This window comes from Pteropus alecto, unplaced genomic scaffold (assembly GCF_000325575.1).
Source record: "Pteropus alecto unplaced genomic scaffold, ASM32557v1 scaffold34, whole genome shotgun sequence".
NCBI lineage: Eukaryota > Metazoa > Chordata > Mammalia > Chiroptera > Pteropodidae > Pteropus > Pteropus alecto.
The window spans coordinates 2,926,013-2,945,875 of NW_006435763.1; the positions used below are offsets into that span (position 1 = coordinate 2,926,013).

The following is a 19,863-nucleotide window of genomic DNA, read 5'->3' on the forward strand; positions in this document are numbered from 1 at the left end:
AGAGAGAGAGTACAGAGAGAAAGAGAGAGAGAGAGAGAGAGAGAGTGAGTTTTATTTTATTACGGGGAATTAGTTCACGCAATTACTGAGGCCGAGAAAGCCCCTTGATCTGTTGTCTGCAAGCTAGAGACCCAGAAAAAGTGGGATGTAATTCCAGTCTGAGGCTGAAGGCCTGAGAAGCGGGGGAGCCGATGTCATAAACCCCAACCCAAGCAGGCACCTTCCCTCCTCTGCTTTTTGTTGTATTTAGTCTCTCAGAGGATTAGATGATCCCATGATCCCAGCCTACTCTGGGGACGGAAGTCTACTTTCTGAGTCCACCAATTCAAATGGCAATCTCATCCAGAAATACCTTTACAGACACACCCAGAAACAAGGTTTAATCTGGGCAAACCATGGACCGGTCCAGTTGACACGAAACATGAGCTGTCACAGACTAGATGCTCAGAAGAGGAAACATCCTTTGCCCGTTTCTATTTTGGAGAATGCCATTGGAATTGAAACATCTCCAGTGCTTTCCTCCCTTCATCACATGCATGTCATTGTGCCCCTACTATGTGCCAGGCACAGGGCAAGGTGTTGGGGCTATAACAGTAATCAGAGCAGACTCGATCTCTATCCTGATTGGAGCTTATATTCTAGTCAAGGGAGACAGACCACACACAAGGAAGGATATTTTCATAGACTGATACGGGCCAAGAACATATTCAAATAAGGAGAGGTGATGAGAGCAACTGGAACGGGAGATGCCCTGTTTTGATTGGGTCATCGGGATGGATTTTCTGAGGCAGTGACCTTGAATTAGAGAGCCGAATGACAAGAAGGATCCAGATGTACAACCACAAAGAAGAGGATTTGCCAGAGAGAACAGCAGGGACAAGGTCCAGTGGCTCTGAGATGAAAAGTTGGGTGCGTTCAGGAACACAAAGGGACCCTGCTTGAACTGCGTTGATTTGTGTCTGCCCCACCCCCTCCGAATCTGTATCTGCTTGAAACCTCAGGATGTGACCACACTTGGACATAGGGCCTTGGCAGATGTCACGAAGTTAAAATGAGGTCGTATTGGATCAATGTGTGTCCTAGTCCAATGACCGTTGTCCTTATAAGAGGAGAGAGATTTGGACACAGACACCCAGAGAGGATGGCCACGTGAAGTCAGAGGCAGAGACTCGAGTGATGCAGCTACAAAGCGCAGAACGTCGAGGCTGCCTGCAACCTCCAGGAGCTAGAAGAGGCAAGGAGGGATCCTCCCCTAGAGGCTGCAGAAGGGGCATGGCTCTGCTGACCCTTTGATTTCAGACTTCTGGCCTCCAGAACTGTGCAAGAAAATACTTCTGTTTTAAGCCCCTCGGTTCTTGGTAATTTATATGGCAGCTGTCAGAAACTAATCCTCTCTGTGATGGGTTCATAACAAAGTGGAAGAGATAAAAGAAGACAAATTGCCAAGGTCTGTTTCATGCAGACCTTGGGGGCCCTTGCGAATCATTTGGATTTTATTCGTAAGTGCGATAGGAAGATTACTCGCTCCATTTCAGTACTTTCCAGGACCAAAGACAGGGACAAATGAGGAATGGGGAAAGCTTTGGTTTGCTTACCAGGTGAAATTCATCACCTGAGATCCAAGAATATCACGAAGTGAGAATGAGCCGTAGGAACCCCTCCTGACGATATCTTTGGCCCAAGGAAAGAAGGTAGGTGGGAGGCCACCTGCCGAGACCCTCAGATGTGCAGCTTGTTTTGAAAACTGGTTATTACCTTGACTCTCCCCATTTGCACAGAAGCAAGGCTCCAGCCCACCTCGCACCTGCACAAGTGTCTGCTGCTAATTAAGAGGGAGACAGATGGAGGGAGGTACAGTGTAATTTTACAGCCTCTGTTCCTTCAAGGCAATTAGGCTCATCGGAAGGACAGCACCTTTTTCATTTTTTCTTCCTCTTTCTAAATGAAGAAAAACCAAACTGGAGAGGGCCAGTGCTGTCGAAAGCTTCACACATCTGTTTCCTGGTCGGCTTGTCAGCCATCTGTCCACGAGGTACCGGGGCTGATTAGGTTAATGCATTTATTAATGGGGCTTCCCAGGCTGTCCAACGAATGTTGGTTCTTTCTCAAGGAGCTCTTTAATATGCTCAGACAGGGACCACATGGCACCAAGCCGAGAGTGGCCGAGTAAGCGTGTCCTCTTCCTCCTCTGGATCCAAGTCAGAGGCCGGCGGTTTCATGAAAATTCCATTTGTTCCACCACCAACCACATGCTTGTTGAAATGATCTTGAAACTACCTCTTCGAAGGACAGTTTTGTACCCCAGGCAACAAATCCCTGCCTGCTCTTCACTTCTCTAAAAGACCTGAGCGTCTCGCGGAGGGAGGATGGTCAGATCAACAAATGGGTGTGGATAACGTTGTCTTGCCTACAGCACCTGAGAAGATGTGGTGACCCCCTCGGCTCTCTTCCGTCTCCTATGCAAATATCCTTTCAGTGTCTTGAAGCTGCCATGCTCCTGCCCGCCTCGGGGCTTTTGCAAATACTGTTCTGTGTCGGGTACCTACTTCTGCATAACGAACTACCCCCAAAGTCTAGTGGCTCAACAGAGCAACCAGTTGCTGGGCTCCTGATTCTGGTTCAGCTGGGCAGACCTTCTGGTTTGCGCTGGATCGCTTGGTCTCGGCCAGGCCGACTCGATGTCCGGAGTCAGCCGGCAGGTCAGCTGATGGCTGTGTGGTCGAGGATGGCCTCACTCAGCACGTGGCAGTGAGCAGGCTGGTGGCTGTGGTGATCATGAGAAAGTGGCCCGCGGGTGGCTCGTCCTCCAGGAGGCTGACCTGGGCTTCCTCCTTCCCGGAGCCTGCGAGCAGAAGCTGCGGAACTTCTAAAAGGTGGGTTCAGGTCACGGGTGACATCACTCCTGCTACCGTCTATGGGTCAAAGCCAGTCACGAGGCCAGGCCAGAGTCAAAGGGCGGGGGAATCGGCTCCACCTATTGGTGGAAGGAACTGCAAAACTGTTACCGACATTTTTGCCGTCCTCCGCACATTCCCTCACCTGGACTGTGCTCCGGTTCCACGTCTCGGCTAAAGAGCATCCTTGTCCTCCAGGTTGCCTTCCTAGCTCTTCATCCCAAGCGGATCGAAGGCCTTCCTTATGCCATCTCACAGGGCAAGCTAGGCCCTCAGCACACGTGGTGAGTGGAGGGAGGTAAAGAGGGAAGACAGAAAGGAAAGAAAGACCGTCGATTCGGACGAATGCCTCGTTTGTGCCTAGCAGGGAGCCTGGCACGCAGGGAGTGCTCCATAAATGCCTGTTGGATTCAGTCCAGTTCTTTCATAAGCCAGGAGGCAAAATACGTGTCCTGAATAGTTGTTATACTCCAGAAGTGTGCCATGGAGCTTATACATCTCATATAATCTATTCTTCCTGATAAACCTGAGTGTAGCTTACATCATTCCTATTTCACACCTAAGAAGACAGTCGTAAGAGATTAAGGGACATCCCTGAGGTCTCATAAGCGTGTGTGTGTCTGATTCCAGAGCCTGCAGATTTCCCCGTTCACTCCACTCTTGTCCTGCGTACTGAACACTTCCTGTGCCCAGGGATGACCCAATGCCAAGTTCACCGAGAGACGAGTGCAGGATTGGGTGTGGAGAAGGATGTAGATTTTCCGTTTGAAACACTATGATTCCTCTCAGTGGGGGCTTCAGCCTGTACCTGCACTAATAAGGCAAGAGTTGAAGGCCTCTGTGGCTATTTTTCTATAGAATTTTTTGAAAAGACATCACCTATCCTCGCTGTTGAGACACCTTCTTCATAATCGATTTTCTTGGCTTGGCAGAAACAAGAACCCTTGAAGGCAGCATTTGCTCTGAGCAGACCTTAGACTAGTCCGTGGTCTGGGAAGAGAAACATGGGAACGAATGACCCTGGATCACGCCTGGGGACGTAACGAGGGCGAGTGAGACTTTCAGGAAGTGACTATTGGGAGGAAAGGTGGAAAAGCTTCTCTATCTCCTCCAACTAATGCCTGGCTATTCTCCCTGCTTCGGTGGTGCTTTGCTCATATGTCCATTCACTGACTATTTATTGAGAACCTACTATTGGCCAGCAATTCGGCTGGGCATTGCTTATGCAGAGATGAGCAAAACTCAGACCCGCCTTGCCCTCCTGGAACTGTGGTGGGAGAGAGAGACAATAATAAATGAACTGCGTAGACAACTGTAAAAGAGCAGCTGTGATCCATGCCATGGACGGAAGCCAATCAATTATGGGGGGCTCTGACCTTGTCAGACTTCCTAGAAGGGAGGGGTACCCCACATGGGAGGCAGCTGGGGATAACAGCAAGAAGAGAGGTCACTTTTGTCTAGTTCTTTGCAAAGAAACTATGTGCTGGCACTATGCTAGATGCCAGGGCTTTGCCTGTGGTCCTCAGCTCTGGCCGTACATTAGAATCACCTGGGGGCAGTGGGGGCACTTAAAAAAAATCTGTGTCTGAGCCAGGTCCTCAGAGATTCTGATTAAATTGTTTGGGGGGAGGGACCCAGGAATCCGAATGCTTTCAGAGCTCCCCCATGTGAATCCCAAGTACTGCCAGGGTTGAGGGCCACTGAGTCACACAGATGGAAAGATAAGGTCCCCTTTCTCAAACCACTCATCGTCTAGTTGGGAGACACAGATGTGAGAGTGGAAAATTATAAAACGGCACGGTTGGAGCTATGACAGAGAGAGTGGGGTACCAGAGGGAGCCCGAGGGAGTCGGGAGCAGCACCTAAGTCCATCTCGAAAGAGGAAGAACTCAGGGTCTGATGTAAACGGAAGGGTGGGACACCTCAGCCCCGACGTCTGGTTCTCGGACCAGCTCAGAGACCTCACTACAAATACACATGAGACTGGATGGCTCTTCCTAGCACTTACCATATTTACAATTTTATGTAATTTGTGGGGCTCCTTGGTCACTATCTGTCCCATGGGGACCATGTTTGTTTCTGATTCTGCCTTCGATTTCCAGTGTCTAGCACATGCCCCGTGCCTATTTGATGAACGACAAAATGGCAGAGTGCATCGCTTGAAGAGATGAGTGACGTGGTCAGTTTTGCATTTTAGAAACCTGCCTCTGGCTGCCTCGTGGCGACGTGACTGGGAGAGGTAGAACCGGAGCCCGGGAGGGGAGCCGTATTCACAGTGGGGCGAAGGAGAAGTGGAATAAGGCCGAGAAGCATCTGCTAGATGAGCAGCAGGTCTCGGTGACTTCGCAGTGGTGCCGGGAGAGGCGGGTGAAGTTGGCCACTCTCCCATGTCTGTGGCTTGAGTGACTACGAGTTATTGTCCCCATGTGAGAGAGGAGGACCAGCCTGAAAAAGGACAGAGCTGAGAAATGTGGGTGGCTTCAGGCTTGGCGACCTTGAGTGGGAGAGGCCAGTGGAATCTGTCGTGGACGTCACCGGATGCATGAATTTGTAAGTCCACGGGCGCCATCTGTGAATCCTTCTGGGGCAACTTCGCGCCGCTGGAAACCTAGAACTTGGCTCTCGAGGGCAGAAAGATGGGGTTCTGAAGTTGGGGACCTGGTTCTCACCGTGCGCTTCCGACGACGCGTGGTTCTTTGGGATGCGCGCTCTTCGAATCCTCAGGAGCAGGTTTCCTCGTTCCTTTTGCCGTTGACGGTCTGTATCTTCAGACGGCTCTAGAATTTAGGGAAAAGTGGAGGCTTTGTCTTGAAAGGTCGCATCGGTCAGCGTTGTTTACATTAACGGGAACAGAAACCCAATGTGAACTGTCTGAAGCCTGGGACGCTCGCATGTGGTTTCCTGAAGTGTTGTGTTGGGGAGTTTGAGTGGAGGTCACACTTGCTAGGAAAACAGCGCTATGATCAACGAGTGACATCTGCCATGGACGCAGAGGGGACAAGTAGGGTATTTCTGCCCGCTCGGTCCAGAAACCAAAGCTTGGCTTCCCCCGATGGCTTTTCAGAAGCATCGAACAATGTCTGTCGGGCTCAGGTTGTGCCCTGGCTCAGGCTCTAGCCATTGCTAACCTTAGTTCGGTCATTTCACATGAAGCCTGAGCTTCGCCGCTTCCTAACCCATCAAGCGGGAGTTAAAATTCGGGTCGATGAAAGGATCAAATGAGAAAAGAAACGTGGAAGTGAGACGGTCTCCATGCGCTCACACGGATTCACACATGTAGTAGCATGGGATGGGTTGTCAGTGTGGACGAAAGAGCAGCCAATATTTCTGGTCCCCTGAGACAGGTCAATGCAAAGGCGTATTGATGAGAAATTAATTGAGAAAGTGTAGAGGATCCTAAAATAATTGTGAGAAAAGAAGAATAAAAGGCCTCATAAAATTGTCAAATAGGGGGAGGAGGGGGAGAGAGAGAGAGAGAGAGAGAGAGAGAGAGGAAAGGAAGGGAAGGAATGAAGGAAGGAAGGAAGGAAGGAAGGAAGGAAGGAAGGAGAAAGAAGAAAGAAGAAAGAAGAAAGAAAGAAAAAGAAAGAAAAATGTGGAAGATGGGAGGAAAAGTCTTCCAGGCAGAAGGAACAGAACCTGCAAAGGCCCTGAAAGAAAGGAAGGGAGGGAGGGAGGGAGGAAAGAAGGAAGGAAGGAAGGAAGGAAAGGCTAGATAGTAAATATTTCAGGCTTTGTGGGCCACACACGCTCTGCCAGGTGTACTCAAATCGACCACTGCAGAGCAGAAGCGACCACAGACAGTAGGTGAGTAAACAGGATGGCCACGCTCCAGTAAAACTTTATTTATAAAATCAGACGGCGGTCGGATTTGGTCCCTGGGCTACATACTTTGCCATCCTCTGATGTAGATGAAGAAAATGTTTTCAGAATTAGTCGAAATTCAAAATTCTAAATACAAAGAGAACGTTAGTCTAAGATTCTCATTTCAGCTTTATTTATATTAGCAAAATATTGGCACAACTTGAATGTTCATCAAGAGGAGGATTGATTAGTCATAATAGTTCCATTCAGTGAAATATTATGAGGCATTACAATGCTGTTTATTAATAATTTATAACAACAGGGAGAATGCTTGATAGAACAGTCCACGAGAAATCCGGTGTTTAGAATGATAATTACGATAATGGCGGTGGCGAATATCTGAGCACCTTACACACATTCTGCCATTGAACCCTCCCGACAGTCATGTGAAATATTCTTTTGTACTGGAACGACTTGCCTTATGCGGAAGCCAATGATGAGAATAGTTAAGGAATTTAGCCAAAGTTACACCATTAGTAGGTGGCAGGGTCGGGATCTAAACATGGATCCGCTTAATCGGCTAAAAGCAAACACGCTAATAAAACCCCCAGTTGAGCTCTATTCATCGAGAAGACCCGAAGACAATACAATCAGGCGTTGATGCGGCTCTCCTGCGTGGTGGATAGATACGAATATTTCTAACACGTTCGGTATGTTCTCTAACGAGAACGCATCGTTGATTTTCATAATGAAGAAACAACCCTTGCATTTTCTGAGAAAGCCAAGGATGGCAGAGTGCTAGGTGTGACTATGGTGGGAAAAGTGTTCCTTTGGGGGGGATCTAGAGATTCTGTTGGGGTTGCCCCACCCTTTCGGTCCTGCTCTTGTTTGTGGAAAGGACACAGCCTGTCGGTCCTCCTGTCTGTTCCAGGTGGAGTTTCTAGTGTGTGTCTCGTTTGGACTGCGGGCCACTTCGATGCTGTTCCCTAACTGTCTCTCTCTCTCCTCTCTCCCTCTCTCTGCTCTCTCCTCCCCTCCTCCGTCCATCTGTCCCACCGTCCAGCCGACAAGGTAAATGAGGACTTCTACTCCAAGCGCCGCCACCTGGCCGAGCTGGCCGCCAAGGGGAACCTGCCTTTGCAGCCCGTCAGAGTGGAGGGCGAGCCGCGGGCCTTCAGCCCCGAGCACGGCCCCGCCAAGCAGGACGGACAGAAGCCTCGCACCAACAAGATGCCCCCACACCCCCTGGCCTACAATTCCACCGCCAACTTCAAGGGCTGGGATTCCGGCGAGCATTCTCTCCGGCGGCAGGCGTACAGCAACAAGGGCAAGCTCGGCACGGCCGAGTCGGGCTCCAGCGACCCGCTGGGGACGCGCAGCCAGCACTACCCACCCCCACAGCCGTACTTCATCACCAACAGCAAAACGGAGGTGACTGTCTGAGCATCCTGGAGACCACACGCAACTGAGAGGCGACAACATTCTGGCCCACACCCTCCCCGGCCTCCCCCCCACACACAGCCACCCACACACTCACTCCCACACCAACCCGCCAGATACCTGCTGATGACACGGAACCACGCTTTTCCTGGGTCAGGCCGAACACGCGTCCGTGGGCCACTGAGCAGGACCGACGCTTGGACGTCCAGCAATACGGCCAAGGGGAAACTGAGGCCTACTCTTTCGACTGCAGGCTCACGGCGGCCGACTCATGTGTGCCCAAACGGTGGGGCTGATTTTTCTTTTTCTCCTAATGTGAAACGAAAATCCGTCGTGAAAAATAACAGTAGCACAATTTAGAGAAGTTGTCCACTTTGGGCGCAGACACCATGTGCCACGTGCTGTCTATGTCGGCTGAAGAAGCCGGAGCGGGTAGAGAATGAGGTGGACACTGGAGAAGGGTGTGTTTGCGAGGCAGAGTCGTTGGGGAGGAATCTGTGCAAGTAATAAACATTTGCTAAAACCAAGAAGTGGTGACATGGACACACGGTTCGACAAGCATGAGACAGTAACTGGACACCAACCATGCTATTTATAGTCCTTTTCATATCATCAATGTTGGAAGCAAAAAAAAAAACAACACACACACTCAAACTCACACAAAAAATAAATGACCCCAAACCCACCGACGGTGATGGGGAAGGAAGAACATTCTAGAACTCCCGTAAAAGACCGTGAATCTGGAAATGGGAGGAATAGGCTGGTGTGGCGGGCAGAGGGTGCAGAGAGTATTAAATAACTTTTTTTTTTAAAAAAGAAAAATGAACTATAAATAAGCCCACTACAGAACGGACGAGAACAGAAAATTAGATTTTGTCCAAAATTTTCGAGACGTAAGACATCGACAGTGACGTCTAGAATTTTTTTTAAAAAAAGAAATCAGAGATGAGAAGCCAACCAGAGGTGAGAAGGGGACCCAACGCCTCCGACTTCCGAGGTGTCCTCCTTGCCTCCGAGACCAGACAGACACAGACACCAACCAGCCCTCTACTAACTGTCGCTCCCTGACTTCCTTCCTGTCAGCCCGTTGCTGCCGCCGCTGCCGAATTTTAACTGCTTTGGACTGAAAATGTCATAAGCGTGGGTGGTGCCTTCAATGTGTTTCTGTTTGATGACAGTCTTGTTTCCCAAGAGCAACCTGTGTCCTCTCGGCCTCCCTCCCTCCCTCCTGTTTTCCTGCAGTAGTAGAAGTGTCCGCCTTTCTGAGGGGGCCGCTGCAGTGTCAGGGGTACCCAAAGACAGAGCCCTCCCTGCCTCCCCCATGGTTAAAAGCCCACACGTCCCACCCTTCCCCAGCTTCCCAAACCCATTGAGCATTTCTGCGTCCCAGCATTTCCACGGACCTTCCTATCGGCCTGTCTCGGCCTGTTCACCTCCCGCCCAGAATTCCCGGAGGCGCTTTTCAGACTGGGTCCCAAAGCCAGAAGCCTTGAGTGTCCCGACAGAGGCAGTTTTCGGACTAGTTCTGAGTGTTCAGCGGTTGCCCAGAGGAGGCTGTCGAGAGAGCGGAGCTTTTCATTTAAGGCGAGACGTTTTCAGCCGGTCCCTTCAGGTCTTGGATAATTCACAGGAAGGTTTGAGAGACGCCCTGCGGTTTTGGTGTTAGAAGCTGCAGGAGGTCTGGCCCAGGGAGATGGGGCATTTCCCGGGATGCCCGCACCCCCCACACCCGCCCCTGCCCCCACCCGCTCCAAGGTCACGGGCTTCAGGGGAACCAATTGTTCCTGTTCCTTCTCTTCACTCCCAGCCGATTGGTGGACACTGACAATGCATTTTATCCCTCGGGGCCTTCGTCTCCCCTCGAAAACGTGAGGAATTCGGGCTAACGCCGGCTTCTCAAGCTTTTTGAACAAACAGCAAAACCTCTGCACATTTAAAAAAATCAAAATCGTGCGTGCACAGGAGCCACTCTGTAAGAGCCCCCTTTATAACCAGGCCCTGTGCTGGACACAGCAGGGGTGGGAGATGTAGTGTCCACACTCTCGGCCTCTCCGCTGAGACCCCAGGGCTCCCCAGCATGGAGGAACACCACTGGCTTGGTGTCCTGGATGTCGGTTGCCTGTGTACCTGCAACACACTTTTGGCCACTGCGGATCACTGTCGCGATCTTTGTATCTAAATCGATTCGTTTTAAAATACATTTAACTTTTAAAAGGAAAAGTTCCCGCCATCATCACACACAGAAAACCAGTTTCAGAGACCCTAAGTAGAAAGTAAGTATAAAAATAAGTAGAGAGGCAACAAAGTGGCAATCGTTAAGTTCGAGCTAGATACTACTGCCTGTGGGAGGCTCCGAACCTGCAACCTGGCTTCGCGTTCTCTCTCCCCCCTCTCCCTTTCTCCCCCAACCCGCCTTCCCACCCCACCCCTTTATTAAAGAGAGATTAGCAGACGTTAAAGAGTTGTTAAAGATATACCAGCATCTAATGGAGACCTTCTTCTTGAAATAACCAGCTGGATGGACAAAAATGCAAAGGGAACCATATCCTGTGTGACTCAGTGTTAATTAGTGCTAGATCCATGTACTACTCACAGTCATGCTATGCACGCTAGTGGTACACAGCCCGTACCTCGGGAAGTACTGGGTTGGCTCACCTGTGAGCTTCTCGACAGCTCACCGATTTTGTAATCCCCGCCTCCCCTGGAGCTTATCTTTGCTCCTTGCCCTCAGCTCACTTCATCTCACCTTTTATCCCAACTCCGATTCAGGATCTTTCTTGGTCTCTGAATCTGCAGGATGTTATTTTCCTCGGACCTTCTCTTCTGAGATGAGGTCATCCAGTGAATTTTGTTGGTTGGGGGGTCTGCAGCTGTAGTTTTGGCGGGAAAGCTGTAGCATGGCCAGAAGGACGTCGCGGTGATGGCAGCCGCGGGACTGTACTTCTCCGCCTTGGTACCTTCCAACCGGCTTTGGGAGCCAGACTGAGGGGAGAAGTATGGCCAGGAAAGTTTATTCTTTGGCCTCCTCCAGGGAGGGTGGACAGACCTCGTGATGCTAAAGAGTATCACGAGGGATGACCTAGGGACCTGTGACTGCCATGTACCAACTAGGATCTGAGAGCTAGCGTGTGCACCCATAGGAGGGAGACCCCAGAACAAAGCAGAGAGACTGCCCCTTCCCTGTTCCATGCCCCGGCACTGGCCTCTACTTGACTTTAGCTGTCCCCGACCTCCAACCCAATGGGACCAGAGTCTGACTTCCCCTCAGCCTCCATCTGCCGTGGGCTCTGCCTGGCCTCCCCATCTAACTCCTCCCTCCAGTTTTTTTGTGCCAATGGACCATATTTTATGTGCGAATATTTTAGTAACCGTACGTTCTGCAAGTAAACCTGTGTTAATACTTGTCAACACTGCAGAGTTTATGATACCAATAACACTTCCTACAACGAAGAAAAAAAAAAACATTCGTTTGTTTTCTAAGAATGTTTATTTGTAAACATATGTATTCACTATATTAATATGAATTTCTTACCTGGCAATAAAACTGATTATATGTGATGCCGGTGGGGTTGCCATGTCTCTTTCTAGGGTCCCATACTCTACTCTGAGGTTTCACCAGGGAACGCCAATATTGGCTTAGAGAGCTAAATCTTTAATGCTCAGAATGTATGAGAGATCTTTACAGTAAAGGAAAGTTTTGGTTAATAGCAACTTATAAAAATTTTCTAGATTTTTTTGTTTGTTTAAAGACTTTATGATAAGAATGTGTCATCTCTCCTAGTTCACTTCCTGCCTTAAAAATATATACCATGCTAGTCTCCTCATCATAACTAAATTTATCCTTAATGGTCAAGAATCTTGCTAAGATTTGCACTTTTTTTTTTTGCGTGACCAAGGTTGTACAGGGCACACATACTGAAAGGATGGAAGATTGGATTCTTGCTCTGCTTATTAAATTTTATTTCTTGCTAGGCTTCTGTTAGCATTAATTTTGAAATTCTCAGGTAGAAACCTGCCTTAATATGGTTTCCTCAAAAGGGGCTCTGAGAGGATTTGAATGCAAATCGTGTGTCTGAGAAGTGGAGAGAAGGTTGATGGTGGGAGGCGAGACAGAGAGAGGAAAACAGTCAATACGAGATGCCCCGTCAGCTACCACTGTGAGCGACTGGAGTGAACGCTGCGGGGGAACTTTGGGAGACGGTGTAGGATGCACACGGAGTTATCCGACCCAAGTGGAGACGGAGCTGGGCTGTCTACCCACACACACTCCCATCGGACGTGTGAGCATCACTTTCAGGGAGCGTAAATGTCCAGATACTCTCGGGCTGCCGTGTGCCAGAGTGTGGGAGAAAGCACCGGGCATAGAGATGCCCGTACCGGTAACCGGGAGTTAGCCTCGTGTGCCCATGTCCTAGAGACCCAAGGGATGGCAGCAGGAGCTCACAGGGGCTGCTCAGAGCCAAAGGTCTGAGGTCTCCAGGATCCAAGCTTCCACTTACTGGGTACTTCAACAAGTTGTCGACGTCCAGGAAAGGGGATGGTGGCCCCCACCCTGCATTCCGAGTGAGTGTCCCTTCTCTGGGGTTTGAGGATCCTTCATTGGCCAGATGGCCACTTGGTGTCTCCCAGAGTAGATCTTATACGCTTGCGCGTGCTCGCTCGCTCTCTCTCTCTCTCTCTCTCTCTCTCTCTCTCTCCCCCTCCCTCTTCCCCCTCCCTCATATCTATAAAAAATTCTGGTTAACAGATAAGTCTGGTGGCAGATAAGTCTGCTCCTCCAGTACTTGAGGACTGTTAGGAGGTGGAGTCACCAGTCAGCACACGTCACGGGCCCACGGATGTGATAGAAGGACAGGGAATCTTGCCTTGGAGATGGGGGTGGGGTTTTAACACTAAAAAATAAAAATCCTCTTGTGATGGCACCACCTAGTCACCACTCATGCACAAGACACGTCATCTAAGGTGTATTTGCAGAGCTCTCACTGTTGAAGACGTGGCATGCGTCGTCACACTCGACCTTCATGAAGGTGTAAGGTCAGCACCATGAGCTTTGAGGGGGAGAGATCTCTCTCTCGAAAACCTGAGTAACTTTTCCCAAAGCGATTCAACCATGAAGTGGTGACACTGGGATCTGAACCCCCGAGCTCATGCTTTAACTACTCTACCAGTTCTCGCTTGGGTGAGCATGTCAAGCAGTGGGGAAGCTTGATTGACATGCTGACTCCTGAGCTCCTCCCACAGAGCATCAGAGAGGGATGTTCGAGGCGGGGCCCGGGAACAGGTACGCCATCGTTGCAATGCTGTGGTTCCTGGACCACATGCTGAGAAGCGTGGCATGGTACTGCGTTCCCTGATCATCCATCATCCGTGAGCTCATCCTGTGGGCTCTGGGATGCAGAAGGAGATGGGACGGAAAGGTGTGCTCCCAGCAGGACTTCTCATCCGATGTTAGAGGGTCGTGTCCTGTAACGGACAGAGGACTGTATCACTGTTTGCTAGGACCGATTCCAACACTAATTCGCTCTGTGCCCTGGGACCTGAAGTGAGCCCTCTCTGGGTCTCTTATTTCTTCGTCTCAAGCAGGAGGCTGGGATAGCTAATCTCTCACCTGGCTCTCTTGCTTAATTGAGCGTTCCTCATCCTCATTACTGTGGCATTTGGATAGCCAACAGGATCAAGTCCCTTATCGCTCCCGAAAGTTTGCTCTTGGATGACCAGCATTTTGCTGGGTGGAATAATAATCCTCGCTGTATTGGCTTCTGTGCACTGAGCACTCGCTAGGCACCTGGCTTTCTGCTAAGGGCTTTCTGTTGCCTTAACAACTGTGAACTAGTGGAAAAGTTCTTAACTTCTTTGTGTCCTGGGCCCCTTTGGCAGTCTGGTGAAGCTTATGGATCCTTTCTCAGAATAATCATTTTAAGTACATAGAATAAAAATACATAGGATTACAAAATAAATATCATCTTGAAATACAGTGATGAAATTATTTTTAAAACCCACATTTGCGATACAGTAATATGTGTGATTTTTTAATGCATTAAATAACAAGATCTAATGATAAGTTTCAATGTAGTGATGAACATCAAAAATTCCTTGAGCTGTCTGCTACAGTTGATGTGACAGTATCCGTGATTCTATTGGTGACATAGTCCCAGGTCAGTGCTACTATCAGAATGCTTTGTTGTCTATATTTATAATTGAAGGACATACTCAATTTCAGTCTGAGGCTAGTGGAAATAAGGTGTTTGTTTTTTTATCATTCAAGTTCCCAAACCCACTGAGTTTTATCCACAGATCCCCTTGCGGGTCTGTGGGTCTAGACTAAACACCCATGGACTAGTAGGATGTAGAGCTACTTACCTACTTCTCCATGCTTCTCATCTGTAAAACAGGGATAAATAACAGTATCTCTATCAATGACTATTGTGAGAGATAAAATAATAGATTAAAAGACATTCATTAATGCCTAGTAAACACTTAGGAGTTAGCTTTTGTTATAATTTCAGTGAATCCTTACAAAATCCCTATTAAGTAGCGTTTTTATTATCCACCCCCACCCCCAGGCCCTGCCATTCCCAAAGAAGAAACTGAGGCTCTGCAAAATGTAGCAGAGCAAGCCTGTGACAAAGCCGACTGAAATCCAAATCTTTCTGATTTGACCTCAAGCTCTTGCCCGCATACCGTGTTGTATAATTTTTTTAAAGCAATTATATTAAATGTCCTCTCTACTCTGGAACGAGGCCAGCCAGACATGGGGGAAGATCACCATGATGTCCCCAGTTCTTCATCCCTCTGTGAGGAGAGAGGCAGATGGCAGAGGTTTAGGAAGCTCTTGTCAGATTTGTCTGGGGACTACTTATTTAAAGACATGGTGGTGACAGTTAATAATAAGATCCTCCCATTCAAAACAAATGCTCCCCAGCCTAGTTCTTAGAAGATTCTAATTACAAGGAATTCACTGGATCACCAGTTTTCAGATTCTGTTTTTTTAAACCAATCCCATTAGAAACACATCCATCACGCTGAAAAGCTGAAACGAGCCATCCTCGTAAATTTAGTCTCAGCCTTGAAAGAGAATCATCATCATAATGATAGTAGAGCAACAGCTACTTCTGTTACCAGTTACTGAGTTTTTATTATGTGCCAGGCACTGGGTTAGGCACTGTAGGTGCATTACCTCATCTCAGTGCTCTGAAGGAAAGGCATTATTCCCATTTTTGAGATAGGGAAAACTGAGGCTCAGAGAGGCGAAATGACTCATCCACGAGTATACATCTCAGCAGATTCGTATGACTCTAAACCCTATCACAATGACTCATTTCATTCTTGCGTGATCGATGCCTGTGCTGGCTTCCTTTGGGGTAAATAACTGGGAACTGTAAATACATACTAAAATCGTCCCAAGTAGATACAGTTAAGTCCCGGGAAGAGTAGAGTCCTCTGGATCAGGTCATACCCACTGGTCAACATCCACTACCAGCTGTCCCTGACCTGGAGGCGTTGACCTGGCCCGATGCAGCCTCAGTTGATGTTTCTGTCCTTTTGGACTGTTCTCCAGCAAAACAGACTTGATCTTCGGAATGCTTTAGTGTCTGTGAGGTGGAAAGAAACAGAACCAGAAGAGGCTCTGGGGCAAGCAGACAGGAAACTCAGAATCCGCTTTGGCTAAGGCGTATCTGTGGTTCCTTTTCTTCCGATTCTTTGGCCGTTGGTGATACTACGAGCATGTCAGAGATCTGATTTTACGGTGGACCCTATTCGATATAGTTGTGATGAATTTGAAAAATGGGAAGGAAAATAAATTCTGGCTCAGTGAATGTGGTTTGCTTGATAGAAGGAATTTTTTAGATCTGTAGGGGATAAAAATCATAATGAATGAGATCCATGGTTGTGTACTCCTGGCCTCGGACAGGCTGTTAGGTACCTGTTGCTGCATAACTATGCGATTGCTCCAAAACCTAGCAGCATACGTTTATTATCAAGGGATGGGAATCTGAGCACGGCGTAGCTGGGTCCTGGGCTTCGGAGGTCTCCCTGAAGACTTTGGCACCTCAAGGTGTCAGCCAAGGCTGCAGTCTCATCTGAAGCCCCGAGTGAGCAAGATCTGCTTGTGAGCTCACTCGCGTGGTTGTTGGCAGAATACTCCTCCTCAAAATTTGTTGGACTTGGAGCCTCGTTTCCTACCTGGCTCTTGGCCAGAGGCCACCCTCAGTTCCTTGCCATCTGGACCTCTCCGATATGGCAACTGGCCTCACCTACGACAGCAGGAGAGAGGGTCCTCCAGCAAGGCAGAAGTGACGTCACCATATTGGTTAGGAGCAAGTGGCTCGAAGGGGACCAGATTACACAAGGCTGCAAAGACTAAAAGATGAGGGTCATGTGGGGCCACCTTAGAGGCTGCTCGCCACGGACGGCACCGAAGTCCCCTCCAGTACTAGAGTCTGAGGCTCCTGTCATCTCTGTCACGTTCAGAGAGATGACTGACTAAGCTGGGATCTTGTCTCAGCCCTGCCACTTTCTGTGCCTTGGTTTCCCCATCTTCAACAGTAAGGATGACAGTAGCACCCAGTCATCAGGCTTGCTGTGCGAGGCCTTTACTATGGAACGTGTGAGCGGCCGGACAGATGATTGCCCAGCAAAGCTGTGGAGTGATGGCTGCCCGGACGAGGACGATGCTTTCCAGGTTTTCTCTCCTCGCATCCGAATGGGGGTGTCGCAGGCCACTTTCAGACCCAGTCCATGAGAACCTCCAGCAGAATCCTCCCAACTCTCTCCCCTGTCTGCTGGCTAGATGCCAACGCCCAGAGTAACCTTGGACGCCGCATGACGAAGATGGCAGAGCCTTTATCAGCTCAAGTCTTTCAACGATTTCGTGGTGACTTCCCTCGCCACCATCCGCACCACTAAAAGAACATGATGTGAGTGAAAAATAATCTTATGTTGTGTCGCGCCCTTGAGATTTCAGGGTTTTCCTGTTAGAGTAGCTAGCAACCCCATAACAAATGCAGCAGATGACACGTCTTGAAGAGTGTCGGGCATGTACAAAACAGTGTCATCTATTACCATCGTCACCGTCGTCACCTTAATTAAACTTCCAAACTTCTACTCTGTGCTAAGAAATATCCATACCTGATCTTTAATCCTCCCACCATCAACTAGGAAAGAGTTAGTAACTCCGTGTAATAGGTAAAGAAACTGAGAAGTTAAACAGCTTGCCTAAGGTCTCAGAGCCAGCGCTGGAATAGTCCTCTACACCTGGTGTAGATGATTTGGTTCCACCATTTCCTGCATCCCACTGAGCCCTCTTGGAGTCGCTGGTCTGATCCGCCGCTAGGTATGGAGGTAAAACCTCTGTAAAGAGAAGAACATCTGCATCGTCAGCTTGGCGGTTCCCCTGTGTCCTTGTCAGATTCCAAACCCCAGCTCGTGCTGTGTTACACAGTTCAAAGCAAGCACTTCGTATCAAGAAATGTCATGCTTGCTAGAAATAATTTTGTCACATCCTCTTGAAGTTTTCCTCTTTACAAGTTCAGAGGTTTCGGTGAGATTCCGATCTTTTAATGCCTCGTTTAAAAACACCGTAAAAGGGCACCTCGTTTTTAAAAAATCTCAACATCCAAACAGAATACTTCATTCTCTTCATCTTAAAAGGGACAAAATGGGAAGAGTCTAATGAGGCAATTTATGATGATGCACAGGTACCTTATTTTCTAGTAACTGGAAGCTGTTTTTGATGCTGTAATTCTGTTTGGGGGTTTACTTTCCATTTACCAAAGGCAGCTGAGCTGAATATACAGGAATTCTACACATTGGGCAGCAGCTGAGTCCCCGGATTCAGGGTTCCAAAAGTTAATACCGCAGAGGTCTTAAAGCCTTTATCCCGGGCCTCATTGTCTGCCTCACAAGTATTCGATGCTTCCTCAAACTAAGTCAACAGAACTTTGGAGAAAATCTAGAGACACTTCTGAGGGCTTGATTCTTCTCAAAACACCTCATTTGGTTATTCACTCAACAAATACAGAGCACCTACTCTGTGCCAGGCATTGTCCTGGGCCTTGAGGATACAAGGACCCCTTTATCCCTCCACTGAAAAATGAAACAAAACAAAACAAAAAAACAATGGAGGATGGAAAAATGAATAAGAAAGGACCATAAAGAGAGACACTACAGGTAGGGGAAAGCCTTGATGTCAGATAGCCTTAGATTCAAATCTCCTCCCTAGCACTTCTAGCTCTGTGACCTTGGGGACATTCCCGAGTGTTTTCAGAGCTTAGGTTTGCTCATCTCTAGAATGGGCACAACCCTACCAACCTCGCCGTGTCGTTGGAGGATTTAAGAGAAGGTGTACAAGACATTTAATCATGGTGGGCGTTCAGTAAATTACTTATTAATATAAAGAATTTGCTTACCATTGATTTCTTCTTATCGGAAACGAGCCTAAGGATGTCGCTTGGTTTTTGCTTTCTGTTTGCGCTGGGATCCCCAAAAAGGATTCACGTGCAAGGAAGAGAGGGATCCTGGGAGGTAATGGTGAGGGAATGGCGGAAGTTAGAGAGAAGAGGAAGAAGCCAAACGAGGTACAGTTCCAGGCCACATCCCATGAAGAGTAGCTCTGGTGTGTGCTAGACCTCAGAATCTGCATCTGCCCCAAGCGAAGAAAACTGGGTTTTCATTCCTGCAACCACCAGCCACGAGCCGAAGAGATGGGAACCCCGAGAACTCTGGCTCCCTGCACGGAGACGGGAAGGGGTGTCTGACAGCATCTGGGTGAAGCGCCCACCATGTCAGTGATACCTCCTTTTTCCGACTTCCAGAGGATATTAGCTCAACTAGTCCCAATAAGTAAAATGAGTTTTCCTTGGCTCGTGAGCACAGGAAGTTTTGAGAACTTACCTGTCCAAATATGCCTAATGGGAGGCACTGGGGCATAGCTTTAGGGTTGGCCTGATTTAAGATGAAATCTCAGCCCGCCTTTTTATAGCCAGGGTCATTTTGAGTAACTGATGCAGCCTCTCTGACTTAAATTTTGTCATTTATAAAATCGGGATAACAATGCACCTTTTTTGGTAGGTTTGTTCTACAAAGATGTCTTTATGTTCACTGATTTATTTGACAAATACATACCGAGCATCTGCTATATGTCAGGCTCAGGGCTAAGCGCTGGCCCACTGAAGCGAATCTAAGACGTTGGCATCCAGTGGAGGAGGCAGACGTCTAAATCACAGACGGCGTCCTTCCCGGCACGTCTGCTCCCTCCTTCTCTGGCCCCCTCTCCATCTGTGCCTTGCATGCCTCGACACCACCCTTTTCCCTCTCCTGCCTGCACCCCACTTCCTTCCTCCTCCACGTGCTCTCGACACGTCTGCCCTGCACCCTCCTGCCCTCAGCCGGTCCTCATTCTCACATCGACTGGACGGCATCTAACCTTCTTCCCCATCAAGTTCCTGCCTCCCGCTGCCCTTCTGAAGGCTGCAGCGTCTAGGAAGTTCCAGGGAATTCAATTCAACCCCGACCCTCGGGTGTGACAGACGCTAACAGAAAACCATCCGGCGCTTCCGTGAACGCTGAGGGACTGAGGTCGGGTGGGGCGCGGGGAACGTGAGGGCAACTCGCAGACCCAAGTCCTGGGGAAAAGCACGGAGAGCATACGCCTCGCTGCGGTGCGGTGCGGTGCGGTGCGGTGCGGTGCCGTGCTGTGCGGTGCGGTGCGGGGAGGCGCGGGCGG

At 49.0% G+C, this 19,863-nt stretch overlaps 1 protein-coding gene across 1 annotated transcript in view; it reads left to right on the forward strand.

Annotated features, from left to right (window-relative positions):
• The window catches only part of SHISA9 (shisa family member 9), a 262,273-nt gene extending 253,437 nt beyond the window's left edge, over positions 1–8,836 (forward strand). Inside the window, exon 5 of the mRNA XM_015588575.2 lies at positions 7,762–8,836. Within this exon, the coding sequence (XP_015444061.1) occupies positions 7,762–8,141 (380 nt within the window). The 3' untranslated portion in view covers positions 8,142–8,836. The remainder of the gene's footprint in view (positions 1–7,761) is intronic.
• The last annotated feature ends 11,027 nt before the right edge of the window (positions 8,837–19,863 follow it).